General features: G+C 39.1%; 5 protein-coding genes across 5 annotated transcripts in view; 2 read left to right on the top strand and 3 right to left on the bottom strand.

Annotated features, from left to right (window-relative positions):
• The first annotated feature begins 1,459 nt into the window (after positions 1-1,459).
• Positions 1,460-4,425, top strand: LOC106118956 (enoyl-CoA hydratase domain-containing protein 2, mitochondrial). Its single transcript, XM_013313744.1, has 3 exons — positions 1,460-2,222; positions 2,480-2,815; positions 2,928-4,425. The coding sequence occupies exons 1-3, from the start codon at positions 1,934-1,936 to the stop codon at positions 3,191-3,193; spliced, it is 891 nt and encodes a 296-aa protein (XP_013169198.1). The 5' UTR covers positions 1,460-1,933; the 3' UTR covers positions 3,194-4,425.
• A 127-nt stretch (positions 4,426-4,552) lies between these two features.
• Pmm2 (phosphomannomutase) lies at positions 4,553-5,460 on the bottom strand. The gene is given in 1 exon segment (NM_001311977.1): positions 4,553-5,460. A coding segment is annotated over 1 exon segment (753 nt). The 5' UTR covers positions 5,349-5,460; the 3' UTR covers positions 4,553-4,595.
• Positions 5,461-5,522: 62 nt separating this feature from the next.
• Positions 5,523-10,894, top strand: Sgsh (N-sulfoglucosamine sulfohydrolase). The gene is made up of 10 exons (XM_013313743.1): positions 5,523-5,642; positions 7,886-8,015; positions 8,322-8,458; positions 8,754-8,910; positions 9,167-9,341; positions 9,440-9,503; positions 9,719-10,033; positions 10,143-10,315; positions 10,416-10,545; positions 10,616-10,894. Exons 1-10 carry the CDS (start codon positions 5,546-5,548, stop codon positions 10,762-10,764), a joined length of 1,527 nt encoding a protein of 508 aa, XP_013169197.1. The 5' UTR covers positions 5,523-5,545; the 3' UTR covers positions 10,765-10,894.
• A 2,534-nt stretch (positions 10,895-13,428) lies between these two features.
• On the bottom strand, positions 13,429-16,322 carry LOC106118959 (uncharacterized). Its single transcript, XM_013313746.1, has 3 exons — positions 14,310-16,322; positions 13,939-14,083; positions 13,429-13,697 (listed from the first exon to the last, which is right to left on the bottom strand). Exons 1-3 carry the CDS (start codon positions 14,578-14,580, stop codon positions 13,454-13,456), a joined length of 660 nt encoding a protein of 219 aa, XP_013169200.1. The 5' UTR covers positions 14,581-16,322; the 3' UTR covers positions 13,429-13,453.
• The window catches only part of gig (TSC complex subunit tuberin), an 11,614-nt gene continuing 10,991 nt past the window's right edge, over positions 15,706-16,328 (bottom strand). The window contains exon 38 of the mRNA XM_013313545.1: positions 15,706-15,790. Coding sequence (XP_013168999.1) covers positions 15,706-15,790 — 85 coding nt within the window. The remainder of the gene's footprint in view (positions 15,791-16,328) is intronic.

Consider the following 16,328-nt stretch of genomic DNA (forward strand, 5'->3'; position numbering starts at 1 on the left):
TTTGATATATAATATGATTGTAAGTACATAAATAAAATTATAGATGTAATTAAAAAGTACCTAGGTACCTAGAGCAAGTGTGGGAAAAAAATTAAAATTTTTAAATGGCAATACAGGGTTTAAAAAAAATAATAATAACACAAACCAGGGGGTGGAAACTTAGAAGAAGGACGGTTTGTATGGAAAGTGGCGCCACCTTTTATATAATGGTAAACATCATTTCATCTCATGGCTGAGAAGAAGCATCATTTCTGTCATCGAGACATTCATGTGTCATCAAACCGCTACGTTTTTTCGTATTTCTATTTCTGTTCTTGTATTCTTAGTTAAATGTTGTTTCATTCATTTTGTTTTTAATTAAAATGTGTTTTCGTGAAAAACGACGCTGTACGCAACTGTGTTTTAGATGGACTGATTATGGTAAGTTCCAATTCAATAAAAAAATTCATGTTATTCCCATACGTCATACTCATTTAAACATTTAAATATTTTCGTATTTTGGTGTAGTTTTTAGCACCACAGTGGTTTATACTTTCCGGTTATCATATTGAATGGTGCCCTACTTCTAATACATTTTACATATCAGTTCCTATACTTGACAGGATATCACATTCTGTTTGTTTGTTGTAGGTGCACATATACACGGTTTCCCCCTTCCTGAGAGAAGGTCAGTGAAGTTCAGAAAATGTGTGCCAATCACTGGAATTATAGAGCCATAAACTGATGTGTCTGAAATTAGTAGGTGGGTCCATGTGTGTATATGTAAAAAATATATTTTTTTATTTGTAATTTTTTATTGTAAAGAAAAATCTGCTTGCCTATGTTGTAAGAGAATATGTTCAGACTGTTTAAACTCGCAAATAACTACAAATTGCCAGTTGCCAGCTTGCATGTAACTGAAAATATTTTGGGGTTTGGTTTTAATTACAGGGTATGCATTCTTTTGTGACCGCGCTATACTATTTATTACCGTAAATGTAATTTTCAAATATATATATATTAAAAATTAAAGTATTGAGCTGATATCTTGATAGTCATTGATGTATATGTACTTGCATAGGTTTAAAATTAAGTTATGTAGAAATATAATAAATAATGTACAAAAATATAAAAATATTTTGTTTTTATTTCCCCAATAATAATAGAATCATTTTAATAGAGGTATTTCATAGAAGGCTACTTGATATCGGCTCACTATATTAATAACTACATAAGTGGGTATATTATTTTTGAACATTGATTTAATGTCAATTTTAACTTTATTAGATTCCCACTTATTAGTTATTATTATAGTGAGCTAAATAAGCGTGCCTACGTATATAGGTACCAAAAAAAAAAAATTAGTTCAGCGATTATACGCATGGAGCGCCACAATCGCCGTGGATCCACGACTTTGTGCGAGTTGCCCCTCTTTCTATAGTATACTTATTATACTCTTTGACACAAACCAAACGCCCTTGAAAGATAACAGGTAAATGAATAATTGTGATGATCATATGATCATACATATTTACTTCTTCATGAATGAATATTTGTCTGTAAGGTCTTGTTCATAAGATATCATTTACAAAACCAATGTTTCTTAACCTCGAAAATTTTTGGATGGCATTTTATTAGATTCATTTACATTTTAAACTATCATTCTCCACGACAGTTGTAAATTAAACACGTAAGAATATTATCGCAACTGATCATTTACTGGTACTAAATGATTCCTTAAGAAAAACTACTGTCATTGGCGTTATCAGTATATTACTGATAAGATATTTTGATCAAGCAATTATTGTATTCTATATGAATAGAGTATTCCCAGACCTCTTGCTGTGCTAACGTGGTAATCTGTGACCTCGGCCGATACGTGCGCAGTTTATTTGCCGCTAATATTTGTGCCTAGCTGTTAAGTTATATCAAAGTGAGCGTATCAACAAGGTTAATGATGATATCAAGGGTAAAAATAAACAATATATTAAAGACCGCCTCGAATCTGAGGTTTTTATCAACCCACACTCAGGAAGTGGAAAATGTTGGGCCTGTTGCTTTCCACAAGTTGATCGGTGCCGATAGGGGCATTGCGGTGTATGGACTCAACAGCCCTAAAGACAAAAATGCACTTGGTTTCGAACTTGTACAGTCAATGAGGGAGGTGAACGCACTGATCCGAGAGGACACAAAAATATCTGTTGTCATTTTGCATAGCTTGGTACGAGGAATATTCTGCGCAGGTTTGTGCACAGTTATTATAAATACATATGTAGGTTTGTGGTGAATATAGATAATATTACCAATATCAGTTACATTTAAAAATTCAGTAATAACAGGATGGAGTACAGAGATTTAGGTATCTGTCCCAACATTCACATTTTTGGAATCTCTTTTTATTACATTTATTTCACCTAAAAGAAAGGATACATTTGGTATAAAAAATACATAATGTGAAAAACATGAACAACACAAAAATAAAATTTTATGTATGTTATAGGTGCCAATTTAAAGGAAAGATTCAAAATGGCAGATGATGAAGTGGCAAATTTTGTGAGAGGTTTGAGGGAAACTTTTATAGAGATAGAGGACCTGCCTATGCCGACCATAGCAGCCATTGAAGGTGTGGCAGTGGGTGGTGGCCTGGAATTAGCTCTGGCTTGTGACATAAGAGTGGCGGCAGAAAATGCTAAGCTGGGTTTGGTGGAGACCGGGCGCGGCCTGATACCTGGTGCCGGAGGCACACAGCGCTTGCCCAGAGTCATTCATCCAAATATAGCTAAGGAACTTATATTTACATCCAGGATTATTAATGGCAAAGAAGCTAAGGAAATGGGTTGGTTTCATTTAATTTGAATATTGTCTATATTCTTTAATACTGTCTCCGTAGTAATTTGATGTGGTAAATGTTACATTATATATACATAAGTTAACATGACTATCCACAGGTATTGTGAATCATGCAGTCACACAGAATGAGAACAACAACGCCGCCTTCGAGAAGGCACTAGACTTGGCGCGGGAGATCCTGCCCAATGCACCCATCGCACTGCGCTGCGCCAAACAAGCCATCAATGAGGGTGTGCAGCTCAGCATCAAGGATGGCTATGAGGTAGAACAAAAATATTACGAAATCAATGTACCAACTAAGGACAGACAGGAGGGCATGTTGTCATTCATTGAGAAGAGAAAGCCTAAATATGAAGGCCATTGATATGGAATTTAATATCAACAATTCAAGTTATACAAAGTCAGATAAAGGCAACTATTTTATATGTTTATTATATAAAATAGAAAATAAAAAAATATTCAAATATTTAACATATTGTTGTAATATACAATGAATTATAGCTAAGATAACTAAAGCACATTTATTTTGTAAAGTTTTATTAAATATTATATAAGATATTTTTTGAATATTTACTTTAATTGTATTTACTCATTTTTAAAAACAATGTAGGAGGATTCTGTAATGTGAAAGGTTAAAAAAGCCAACTAGAAAGTAGAAATAGGTGAAGGATAAATGATATTCAGCTATGAAGAAATGTAAGAAATTGTTAATATAGTTACAGATGGGACTACCTGGGAAAATGAAACTCGTGTATAGATTGTAAGATGTTCTGTGCATAAATATACAATGTTCATATACATATCATTTTCCTGTTGTGTAAAATGTGGAGTAAATATTAGTTTTGGGCAATGTGTCTCTTGTGTTGAATAATTGTTATCTCCGTATATTTTAAGGGACTACAAGTAAGTGCATTGCAGTTCTGGTGTTCTAGAGAATGGTTATACATGATATGTAATTAGAAGTACTCTTTACCTATGTTTTATCCAGTGAATTACTTTTAGAATGTATAGTTAGTAAATATTATGACAATATTGTTTTTTAAAGCTGTTGTAATGGACTTTTGGAATAAATTTCTAAATAAAAGAGTAGGTAACAATAAATTTACATATCTGTCTACCCCATTAAGATTACATAGTCTGAGCTTTTTATTAATGATCTTGAATTTCTATCTTCTTAGCACTGACAATGTAATTGTTTCATACATTTGACTGATATTACTAGACTCATGTTATTGATAGCATTTATAAAAGATGTACTGGACCAAGCCTTAAAGGTAATTGCTATTGACGTTTATTTGTAAGTATGCTGCTACCATGTCTGCCTGTACCTGTATACCACAACTACGGTCTTGTAAATATTTTGATTATTTAGTACTTTATAACACGCAAACACTCAATGTTTATACAATGTATGGAGCATTGTATAAACACCTCTGGGTATTGTAAGAAACAAAAATCGTTCATTTGATATTTGTGTGATATCAATATTTAATTTATGATGTAACTTTTGAAGGAATTGTGATGGCTTGTTGACAATCTCTTATCTTTTTTTTACCTAAATATTGGAGTTGTTAATTTTTATTGTTACAGTACTAGACTTATGAGTTATTGTTTATTTTTATAAAGTTTGTAGCAGCTGACCATTCATCACAATAAGGATTTCTAAGCAATAATATTTTGCATAATAATGAACAAATTGCAATATACATTTATTATTAAATAAAATTTGTTAAAGCAATATATACAAATGTTTTATTTACAGTTGCTCATACTATATTAAGACACTTCATTAATTGTTCTTTGGTATCTTGGGGGGAGGTGACAGCATGGCCAATTGTCCTCTTATCATTAAATATTTCATAATCATTTCCCCCCGGCAAGGTTTTGTCCCCAAAGAAATGTATCTCAGTGAAACTTTCTTTTGGAATGTGATTTAGGCAATAAGTTTTATCCCATCCTGTTGGAAATACATCCACACTGATCTGACCTCCCAAAGCAAATGATAATTTGGAACCTTCAAATTCATTTTGTAAACTTTCAACAAACTTTGCCCTGATCTTGTGCTGCATGTCAAACTGGGAGAACTCATCTCTCTCTGTCTGGCTGCAGGACCGACCCACTGGGCAGATGTTGATCATGCTTGATCTGAACTCCACAAAGTTACCTCTCTTCGCTGGGAGCTCTAACTTAGACATATATCCCAATGCAAAGTTTATAACCCTCTGCAGAGTCTGCTCTCCAATATAAGTCAAAATACTTTCCGTTTTCTTCAACTGTCCCTGTTGATAATGCACTACGCCGTTTTCGCAGAAAACATGGTCGAACTGATTTGTTGTCTCCTCGCCATCCATTTGCTCTACGATTTTGCTATAATCAGATCCACTGACCAATCCTACTTTGACCCGGGATTTCACTTCTTTCAGTAAAAAGTTCTTTAGGTCTTCGGAAATGCGTTGCCGAGGCTTAGTTAAGGTTCCGTCGACATCAAATAAGTACAAAATATTTTTACGGTTACCCATTGCCTTGGAGAGGGCTCAATTCCGCGCAATTGCTTATAGAAGTAAAAGTGGCGCGGTCGATACCGATACCAGACACTCCAGTGGTAGTGGAGGGAAGCGAGGCGACTGTGCTTGCAAACGCAGCGCCGAGCTGCCAACTAAACACTCCGCCGCCGCTGCGAGGGCGACACGTCAATTCCCTACTATCGCTTAACAACATGGCGAGGGCGCCGGCTGTATTTTACTTATTATTATCTTTACTTATCACCGAAAGAGTATTATCTAATAAGCCTCGAAATGTTCTTTTTCTATTGGGTGAGTCTTTTTGTCATATTAACTGTTGGGTCGCAGAGCAGATGAAAAAAAGTCTAAAAAAGTGTAATTCAAATATTGTTTTTTTTTCTATGACATTCGTATTCCACAGATGATATTTGTCATTGCCATTCATTTGTTTGATAAGGTACGTCAAACATTTGACAATTCATGATAACATGCAAACGCCACCAACCGATTTTAAAATTAGGTAGTTTATAAAATTACTCAGTATGATTTTAACAACTGCGCGCAACTGTGTACTAACTGTTAATTGTTATAATTGATGTTCCATAATTTGAAATATCACATAAAATGCAAGGATATTTAGTTTGTTCGAGTCCAGTGTAACAAATCTTTACAGTAATTAGCAAACCTATAAAATAACTTGACCGTTATTACACAAGTAAAAATTCAGTTCACAATTTGACAAAGTGACTTTGAGTCGAGAGTTCATAACTTGAATAGAAAGAGCACGTCTAGTCGTCCGTTAAAAGAACATAATCAGCATTTCCTTATTCTGTATGAAAAAAATAGAAACATAAAGTTTTCAACACTTTTGAGCGTGTTACAGTAACTACCGTTAAAAGGTGTCAGTGGTCATTGCCCCAAAATCGCCCCCCCCCTCTTCTACCACCTCAAGTGATCAGTTTAACTTAATAAGGTGCTCTGGTTTTAGAAAACGTCAGTTTTTTTACAATATTTAAATTATTATATTAATAAAATTTGAGGAAAAAAAACCACATTTTATACATTTGATGTATTTGCGTAGCTGATAACGAAAAACCAATTTTTAAAACTGTTGTCTGTCTGTCTGCAAGGCAGCGTTTGTTCTGGGTAATCTCTAAAACAACTGGAACATAGCTATTGCACGCGGACTTTTTTTAAAATTCTGCGCTGAGGAAGTTGCGGGTGATCGGTGACCGCTACTTGTCGTATTAAACGCTTTATTGAAGGAAAGAACATGTTCGACAATGTCTTTTCTAATTCTCTACCAATTTCCAAATCAAATAACAGGATGAATTTTAATGTATTTTATAGGGATAGTTAATATCTAAACCTACCGCCCTAGGTCGAGCGTTTTAGTGTAGTAACTACGATTTTTGTTCCTCAAGTAATATAAGCCGTTGATTGATAAAGTAATATGAATCACGAGTTTCTTTTCTTAACCAAACTGTCAATAATTGTTTAATTACAATAAAAAGAGTATGTATGAACTTTTTTAGTTAATGTTTCTTTAATTTAGAATTGTTTGTCGCATGGTGAGTTGATGCAGCCGGCGTCACATCATCTGTTCAAACAACATTATTAAACATGCACGAAGGAATGTGAATAACTATGAGCTGGTATTCATGTAAATCTCCAAAATTATGTTTTAATATGGATATTAATTATTTACTCAAATTCAACACAAACATGTTGACCCTACTTCGATCACCTGATGTGTTTTATTTTGTTGAATAGATAACATATTTTTTACAACAACTTGGTAATTTTTTAGATAAATGTTTTGGGACTTGTTAAACAAAACTGAGGGCTATTTACCTAAATACATAATAACTACTTTAATAGTTAAAAAATAACGATAAACCTCCATATTGATGAATTACTTAAAAAGGACGGCATTAAGAACACAGTGGTAGAGCCCGCTTTAACATCTTCGCACAAATTCGCCCGGTGAAATACCACGACCACACAGAAGACAGGCGTCAAGTGGAAGCAATTCCGCGATTCGTCTGATGAGTGTGCGTCCCGGAGGCCTAATTTAGTCCTCTTACCCTTCCAACCCTTTTTCTTATAAGGAAAGGATGGGAAGTGAAGTAGACTTTCCGGATGTGAGGATGCATGGAAAGGGAAAATATTTTCTTTCTGTGCATCCTCTCTTCCGTCGATTAAGGGTGGGCAACGCATATGCAATTGCATATGTTTATGGGCAACGGTCACTTCGCTATTTCAGTGATTTCAGGTGGCCGCTCGCTCGTTTGCCACCTTATAATATGAAAAAAAAAACCCGAAGTGCATGTACGTGTAGATGTAGGTATGAATATAGGAGTGAGAGGTGTGTTAGGACTGCGCCAAATGGAGGTCGGTGATCTCTGCCTGCCACTCTGGGTTATTGGCAATGTAGTTGGCGTTGTAATGTAAAACCTCGGAATACAGATTTCTTTTTAGAATTGTCTCGTTGTCGATTCTCAGTTGCAGTAATAGCTTTAATGTTGTTCTCACGTGGCCGTGGTCTTCCGCAGCCGATGACGGCGGTTTCGAGCTGGGAGCGTACGGCAATAAGATCTGCCAGACGCCGAACATCGACGCGCTGGCGCGCCGCGGACTGCTGTTCAACAACGCCTTCAACTCGGTCAGCAGCTGCTCACCCAGGTACCTACTACGTCCAGCCTCAGGCAAAAACCATATTCGATCACATTATCAGCATTATACGCGGCCACGATTAATTAACCTGTTTTTGAATAACATCAATTTCACTACAAAAACAAGATCGAACTACTTTCACCTAAAAGTTATAAATTTCCTTGTCGCAGAGATGTTTGAGGTTCCGAAATTATTCTGATTCTGTAGAATTTGCACGCGTAAAGGCATACAGAAATTGGATGCATAATTAATTTGTCCAATAATCATCTCGATGAGCACATATTGGTAGCGTGTTGAGGGCGGTATGTGTGGCAGCCGCGCGGCGCTGCTGACCGGCACTCCGAGCCACCAGAGCGGCATGTACGGGCTGCACCACGGCGTGCACCACTTCAACACCTTCGACAACATCACCAGCCTGCCCAACCTGCTGCGCCAACATGGCGTCTACACCGGTATGCTCTTTTAGTATACTACTTTATAACGCTTTGTGATTGTTACAATTGCTACTTCGATAAGCGAATATTAAATTTGAGTAAAACTAATATGTAATGCCACTTTTTAAAGAAATTGCGCAATATGAAAATTAAACTTAATGTGGAGGAGAAATCCATAAAGTTATTTTACTCAAAAATGATAAAAAAAAGTTTCATTACGAATTATGGTCGAAATTCAACCGATGGGCGATCATTAGTGACAATAAACCTAGGAAAAGATACGAAGCGGTCGGTTCTTTAAAACGAGTTGCAGGTATTATTGGCAAGAAGCACGTGGGCCCCGACGAGGTGTTCCGCTTCGACTACGAGCAGACGGAGCGCAACAACCACATCGACCAGGTGGGGCGCAACATCACGCACATTAAGTTGCTCGCCCGGGAATTCCTCGCCAGCGCTAACCGGCACAATAAGTGAGGACTTGTGTTGTCTTTGTATTTTGCCGCCTTCTGTACCCAACCAAAGTACAAATGCACCGCATTGTATCACACTAGGTTTTGTACTAAAATTGTCATTCTAGCATCACCGACTTTTAGAATTCGTAGGGTTTCTCTGCTTACTTCTATTCATCAGTCTCTAAGTCAAATGCGGGATTAAATATTACCTTATGTTCCGAGACAGACTCCTTTTATAACATAATTGTGCGCATTATCCAACACATGTTTTCAGGTCGTTCTTTCTGTATGTGGGCTTTCACGACCCGCACCGGTGCGGGAACAGCGAGCCGCGGTACGGCGCCTTCTGCGAGCGCTTCGGGTCAGGCGAGCCCGGCATGGGCACCATCCCCGATTGGGCGCCCTGGTACTACCAGTGGGACGAGGTGCAGCTGCCCTACCACGTACAGGTACCCTCCGACCCTCGCCCACATCACAGCTTATAAGTTACACATTTAGGAAAATGAAAACGAGTTTGTTTTACATTTCATTTGTAAACCCGTGACAGGACACGGAGGCGGCCCGGCGAGACATAGCCGCTCAGTACACCACCATGTCGCGATTGGATCAAGGTACAGTGTCATAAGGATACTCAAAGTCTTTTATAGACATAAATTTAGTAAAAGTTCTAAGATGTTTTATTTGATTCCTTCGCTGAAGTTAAATTAAATAACTTATAAACTATATTACTTATTTAATTAATGCTAGTACTTCTAGTTCCATGGAACAAACTCTTACTGACTTACTACAATAATGATATAACAAGAAGACACACTGGTGTTGGCAGGCGTGGGGCTGCTCCTGAAGGAGTTGGAAGCTGCGGGGCACAAGGAGGACACGCTCGTCATATACACGTCGGACAACGGCATCCCGTTCCCCGGCGGGCGCACCAACTTGCACGAGGCGGGCCTGCGTGCGCCGCTCATCCTCGCCTCCCCGCAGCCCGCTGCGCGCAGGAACCAGGCCTCCTACGCCATGGCCAGCCAGCTCGACCTCATGCCCACACTGCTCGACTGGTTCGGCGTACCCGCGGAGCGGCGAGAGGACAACGAAATCACGCACAGCGACCAGCCCAAGAGCTTGTTGCCTATTTTAATTAAAGGTTCATCGCCGGTCACTAACAGTGGTCGCCGGATATAGTCGTTAGCATTTTCGGCGAATATGTACAAAGTTTCCTCATTTTACTGCATTCATGTACATATGTATTGCAGAGCCGGCGTACTCGGAAGCGGAGGCGGTGTTCGGCTCTCAGACGCACCACGAGGTCAGCATGTACTACCCGATGCGCGCCGTGCGCACGCGCCGCTACAAGCTGCTCCACAACCTGCACTACGCCATGCCCTTCCCCATCGATCAGGACCTCTATGTCTCGCCCACATTCCAGGTGAGTTGTCTGCTTTCAGACATTAACACCATTCGGTAACACAAACTAAAACATTAGAATAACATGGAGTTAACAAATGGCGTCTCGTACTCATGTGCAGGACATTCTGAACCGTACGCGCAGCAAGCGGCCGCTGCCGTGGTACAAGACGCTGCGGCAGTACTACTACCGGCCGCAGTGGGAGCTCTACGACCTGCGCCGCGACCCCGCCGAGCTCAACAACCTGCACGGTCTGCACCCACCTCGCTGCTGACCCCACCGTACGATAGCAGCCATTGATTATTTGATCGATGTGTGCAGGCAAGCCGTCGCTGTCGGAGGTGGAGGCGGGGCTGCGCGCGCGCCTGCAGGCCTGGCAGCGCCGCACTGCCGACCCCTGGCGCTGCGCTCCCGCCGCCGTGCTCGTCCACGACCGGTGCTTCGCCCTCGACAACGGACTCACTGACTGACTTATATCAGTGTCCCACACGACAATGTGTGCAGCTTCAGCAGCCGTTGATTGATGAATCTCACTAACATTATAAATTAATTTAAGCGTAGTAATATAAAACAGTAAGAAATGTTTTTATAAATAAAAGTATACAACTTTACAAAATGTTTTTTAAATTATAGAGATGTTGATGGCTCTTAGGGTTAATAGTGAATTGTGTTTTACACATTGCAAATGAACACAACAGATATGAATTGCGGTAAGCTGGAGGGAGTCCAAAATCAGTGAAATGTCTTGTTGGCGAGGAAAACATGTTAAATGGCAGCGGTCACCTAACAACAAGGGTATGGTAACTCTTACTGAATTGATGGCATTTGTAAAAATTAGAAATGAAACATATGAAGCAGCTCAAAACTTTACTTTATTTTAACCGAGTCCACTTAAACAAAATATAAACCAATACAGACAGTAGTAGTATCAACTTCAAATAAAGATTTTATCACAGAAAATGATGCTAAAATTAATCAGTTTAATTAACTTAACCTAAAAATATATAGTAATTGCTTGGACACAGCATAATTCACACAGGAATTTGTATATTTATTGGGTGGGGTTAGCTACCTCTCTACATGGCTACGGCTTTTATCATTACATCAGCTTTTTTTTAAATTCATTACAACTAATGTGATAATGTTTTTTTACTAAACATATATGATTGCAACATTGATAACAAGTTTGTAAATGTATGTAGCTGCTGAGGGCCTAGTAGTCTAAGAATCCATTGTCTATGTGCTCCATGTTGATGGCCATGTTGAGGTCGATAGTGTGTATTCTGTGAATCATTTGCTCCGTCTTCATCACCTACACATTACAATTACACCATATTATTCTAGTTAATAGCCGATACCCCAAAAACACAAATTAGAGGAAATTGTAGATTTTGTAAACCCTAATAATTTATATTATGAAAAATCAAAAAAGCCTAATAATTTTGCTTCTTAACAATGTCTTAATTGCTAATAAAATAATTAACGTTTTTAAATTAGGCAATTATTAAACATTAATTGGAATATATTTGATTTGGAATGGGAGTAATTGAAAACCAGCTTTGAAGTCAGCAAAGAAGAGCTCTATACAGAGAGTGGTATGTTCTAAAGACTTATCTTTTCTACTATGCACAACATGGATCATACAATCAACATAAATTTGAGATCTTACCATAGCCTCCACATGGTCCAGTCGCTGGAACTTGTGATACATAGTCTTGATAAAGATCAAAATGTATGCATACAGCACCACCCCTATGAATGTCATGTATAGCTTCGTTTGCGGCGACGCCCACAGCCCCAGTGGCAGCTGCAACTCACACCTCACCAATTTTCAAGCAGGTTCAAATTAAGAATATAAATAACAACTAAAATGTAGTCATATTCTATCAATTAAAAATTTTATGAAAATCAAATAATTCGCTATTATCAAGTCTATTCATTAAAAAGCACCACAGACAAAATGTATAAAGCTTGAAAATTTAATAGTAAAAAAAAAACAAACAAATGTTACAATTTACCGGTTTCAATGGTTTCATTGGGCCTGGTGTTAAGTGCGACATTATCGAACTTGGCAATGCAGCAATCCAACAGCTATGCTCACTTAGTACTAACAATATCAGAACACAATACGACCCTTTCTAATCAGTGCGGCCTGCGCACCTGCTGACTGCGTCACAAAATTGATTGATTTAATCAGGTCCCATAAATAAATCCTAAATTCTGAATCTGCACACAGAATCAGAATATTACGCTCTTTGTTGTCAACTGTCAAATCAGTACAGTACAACAACAGCAACAATACAGTCAAACAAGAATAATGTTTGAGCGGTGAGAGAGGAGCTGTTGTCGCGGTTGGTTCTGTCAGGATGTATAAAAATGACATGACAATACAATACAGAGGATCAGATGATCCTTATCATTTTTGACGTCGACAGCAGGGCGCTAGTGAGCTCGTTTGACTTATGCCCACCGGTTCAGACAGTCTTGTCCGAGCCTATAGTATACTTATTATACTCTTTGGTCCGAGCATTGTCGGTCTAAGTCTGTCACCTGTCAGACAAATCAAAACATTAAGTTTTGAGGTTATATGAGAAATTGAGAAATACGTAATAAATGTGAAATACGATTTCACTACGAACATAAATAGTTGACATTGTTAGTCCGAAAGATATAGAATGGCAACAAACTATACTAAATACTCTCAATTAATTAATGCAACTACAAATTACGCACGACGGATGAAGCATTTGTCGAATAGGATCTTCGGAGAAGTCGCGACTCCAACAAATTCAAAGTCTATGAAGGTGGTGAAAATTTTTTCAGCACGTCCACTTCACACCAATGAGGAGATTATACATTACTACCCGCGCCATGTAGAGACAGGTAAATTAATGATGAACCTCCGCAGTTACGGCTTGTTTAGGGATGAACATCAAGACTTCAAGGAGGAGATGAAAAGACTACGAGAGCTACGAGGGAAAGTAAAGGTGTGGAGAAGATTGCAAAACAAGAAAACAGAGTGACAAGCAAAGTTGCAGTGAGACACTTCTTAGTTAATCATGCTCGATGTAGGTGATAGAAATGTGTGTTAAAACTATGTTAGTATATATACATATATCAATAAAACAAGTTGATATAAATTATTCGTTTTTATTCAGTCTACGCAAAAGAAGAGTCGTCTTTATCCTCAAGGCTTCTATATGGGAGAGAGTTCTTGTCAGTGCCCGTGTAGAATGTAATAAGCAGGAAGAATGCTATAAAAATCGTCAATGGCAGAACGACTGTAGCCATGAACATTCTCACAGGGGATGCAAACACCATGTTCTGTTCACTGGGCCAATAATGTGCCAAGTGTGTCTCAGGAGAGAATCCGTTATATGTTTCCCACAGCCACGGCTCCAGCCTGCAAAATGCACATTACATTTGCATTAGCTAACTGGTGTAATGTTTACTTAGTGTACTGACTGTTTTCTACTGTAAACGGTTTAAACACTGCCTCCAATCAGTATTATATCAGCAGTGCATATAACTAAATAATGTTTCTTCCAAACAATTTCCAAGTAAGGTAATTCAGAGATTTGTCAAGATGTCTTAGCAGCTGGAACAACATGAATGTTCAGGTCAATAGTAAATTAGATACATACTTAGTGAGCAGTTCCATGCTGGCATTGGAGGTGACTTGCAATGCATCAAATGGCTCCAGAACACAAATCAGCGCAAAGTCTGTCTCTGGGAAGTTGGGGTGCATGAATCGTGCAAGCACTTTGCGGTAATTGTAGTACAACATGTCTGCAAACTTTCACTTGTGAATCAAAATGTATATTACAATATAACAATTAATTTTATTATAAGTTAATGGCTACATATAGTTCTGTTTATATGTAGGTCATGATTTGTTTTTTGATTGTTAAATGCTAGCTAAATAATCTGTCTTTCTGTTGCCTGTAAAGGAAAAGCATCCGCGAGGGCTATGCGAGTGGTGGAGTTGGTGGTGGTGAGAGGGGTTGGAGCAGACCTTGTTGCACCTCCTCGCAGTCGACGTTGTCGGCGGAGTCGCGCACGAGCACGACGGGGTAGAGGGGGCGGCGCGCCACGCAGCTGCCGCGCACGAGCACCCAGTGGCGTCGCCACAGCGCGCCGCGGCACACGTCATGGCCGCGGCCCGCCGTGCCCGGGCTCATGCACAGAGTGACGCGGTTGCCGCCGCGCAGCCCGTACAGCCCGCGCAGCTCCGCCGACCCCAGCGCGTTACTCGCTAGGCTGCTTATTAAAATTAATAATAACATTTTTGTATCTAAATACTAAATTAATATTACAGCATAAACGATAGACGTCTTAACTTAATGTCACCTTGACAATTGTATAAAAAAAGGTTGTCGTTTATTTTTTGCATTAGAAAAGTGTCCTGAGAACCAGTTAAAGGAAGTCTCAATATGAAACCTAACTTTTTAGCGGCGATGAAGTGAGAGAAGAGAGAGATCAGCGCGGGGCGAGCTCGCCGGCTGCAGCTCTCCTTCACAAATCCTACCTCTATGAAAAATACCGTCGAGGACTTTTTATTTTTCCTCTTTTCTTTATCTTAACTTTTCAGTAAATCTCCTACGTGTCAGGTAGGTAGAGGTTAGGGGAATGTTCACTTCACACCAATGAGGAGATTGTACATTACTACCCGCGCTACTACATGTAGAGACGCAGTTGCCGCTTGTTTAGGGATGAACATCATGACAAAATAAAACATTATAGAAAATAGCCATCATTTATTTGATTACAAAATCTTTCGTCAGGAAATAAATTGCTACATAAAATATTTTAACAAGAAATGCGTTAACCGCAGCACTTCACACGGTAAAAAATGAAATTGTAAGCCAGGACTGGACCGCGAGCGCGACACGACACGACACGTCACGTCACGTCACGACACGACACGTCACGACACGAATACAAAACATATAGTTACAATAAAACAATAATTCCTAAACATCGATCACTTCACGAACAGTGCAACTCGTAAGCTCTAAATTCCGCGGCGGCCTACGTTTCATAGAGTTCATTATTAAAGTTATATTCCGTAAAGTGGAGCGTACACCGATGCTTACATATCTACGTGGGGGGCGGGGCGTGGGGCGGGAACTACAAGCTACACTTATCCTGTACAAATTAAAAGGAACGTGTAATTTGTTGCAGAATTCATAAATAAAAAAACAAAGAATATATTACATAAAACACTTTTTTTTAACAAACCACGCACCGCACCGCTGTAGGGGGCTGCATGGGGCGGCAGGGGTCTGCAGGGGGTGGCAGGGGGCGGCCGGGGGACGCTCAAAGTATCGAAAGCTTCAAGTACAAACTATCTGAGTAAAACAACAGTCGCGATATACAAGTTCGTGTTCGTGCTATTCTATTATCACATTTCACGAAAACATTGTCCAGTAGTGAGCGAGTGCACCGCGACTATACATATCGTCGTCCCTTTCCTTCTCTTTTACACAATATACACTACAATAAAAAATATTAAAACAGGTGTCTCTGCAGTCCTAACACCCCCAGTTACATTACACTCTCGATCTAATAGGAGGAGGCGATAATATTCTCAGGTTCGTTTTATCGTAATAAAACTAAATGAGAAACAACAAAATGTATAATCGAGGGATTTAGAGAGGCGCAGCTCATTAGGAAGTTCTTATTCGCACTGGCGTTTTTTCAACGCCGCGTTAAAACCTCGCGTCGGTGGCTTTCGAGCGACGAACGCTTTAAAATCTCACTTGCTCCGTTCTCCCAGCGCTCAAACTGCAAGATACTTAGCAATTCATTTGTTCCATTTGAACGTTTTTTAACGAGAATGAAAAAAAAACGCCTTTGCGAAGGAAATATGTGGGCGAGCGGTCGACCGCCGCGTTAACTAGCTCTCGCACGGTACTAAACTTCAAGCAATCGTTGCAAATAACGGTATAATTTAGCTGCCTCAAGTTCGGACGTATCGTTGCGTTTACGATAGTGAAATGTGTGCAGAGTGGTGGGGCGTGGTGGGGCGGGG

Source organism: Papilio xuthus, unplaced genomic scaffold (assembly GCF_000836235.2).
Source record: "Papilio xuthus unplaced genomic scaffold, Pxut_1.1 DF827542.1, whole genome shotgun sequence".
Lineage (NCBI taxonomy): Eukaryota > Metazoa > Arthropoda > Insecta > Lepidoptera > Papilionidae > Papilio > Papilio xuthus.

Bases quoted from the DNA above. Each gene is read 5' to 3' on its own strand.
- LOC106118956 (XM_013313744.1), top strand. From the start codon at position 1,934: ATGATGATATCAAGGGTAAAAATAAACAATATATTAAAGACCGCCTCG. The intron at 2,223-2,479 runs GTTTGTGCACAG...TGTATGTTATAG, and splicing joins ACGAGGAATATTCTGCGCAG to GTGCCAATTTAAAGGAAAGA. The intron at 2,816-2,927 runs GTTGGTTTCATT...GACTATCCACAG, and splicing joins CAAAGAAGCTAAGGAAATGG to GTATTGTGAATCATGCAGTC.
- Sgsh (XM_013313743.1), top strand. From the start codon at position 5,546: ATGGCGAGGGCGCCGGCTGTATTTTACTTATTATTATCTTTACTTATC. The intron at 5,643-7,885 runs GTGAGTCTTTTT...GGTCTTCCGCAG, and splicing joins AAATGTTCTTTTTCTATTGG to CCGATGACGGCGGTTTCGAG. The intron at 8,911-9,166 runs GTGAGGACTTGT...ACATGTTTTCAG, and splicing joins AGCGCTAACCGGCACAATAA to GTCGTTCTTTCTGTATGTGG.
- LOC106118959 (XM_013313746.1), bottom strand. From the start codon at position 14,580: ATGTTATTATTAATTTTAATAAGCAGCCTAGCGAGTAACGCGCTGGGG. The intron at 14,084-14,309 runs GTCTGCTCCAAC...GAAAGTTTGCAG, and splicing joins CTGCGAGGAGGTGCAACAAG to ACATGTTGTACTACAATTAC. The intron at 13,698-13,938 runs GTATGTATCTAA...TGCATTTTGCAG, and splicing joins AGCATGGAACTGCTCACTAA to GCTGGAGCCGTGGCTGTGGG.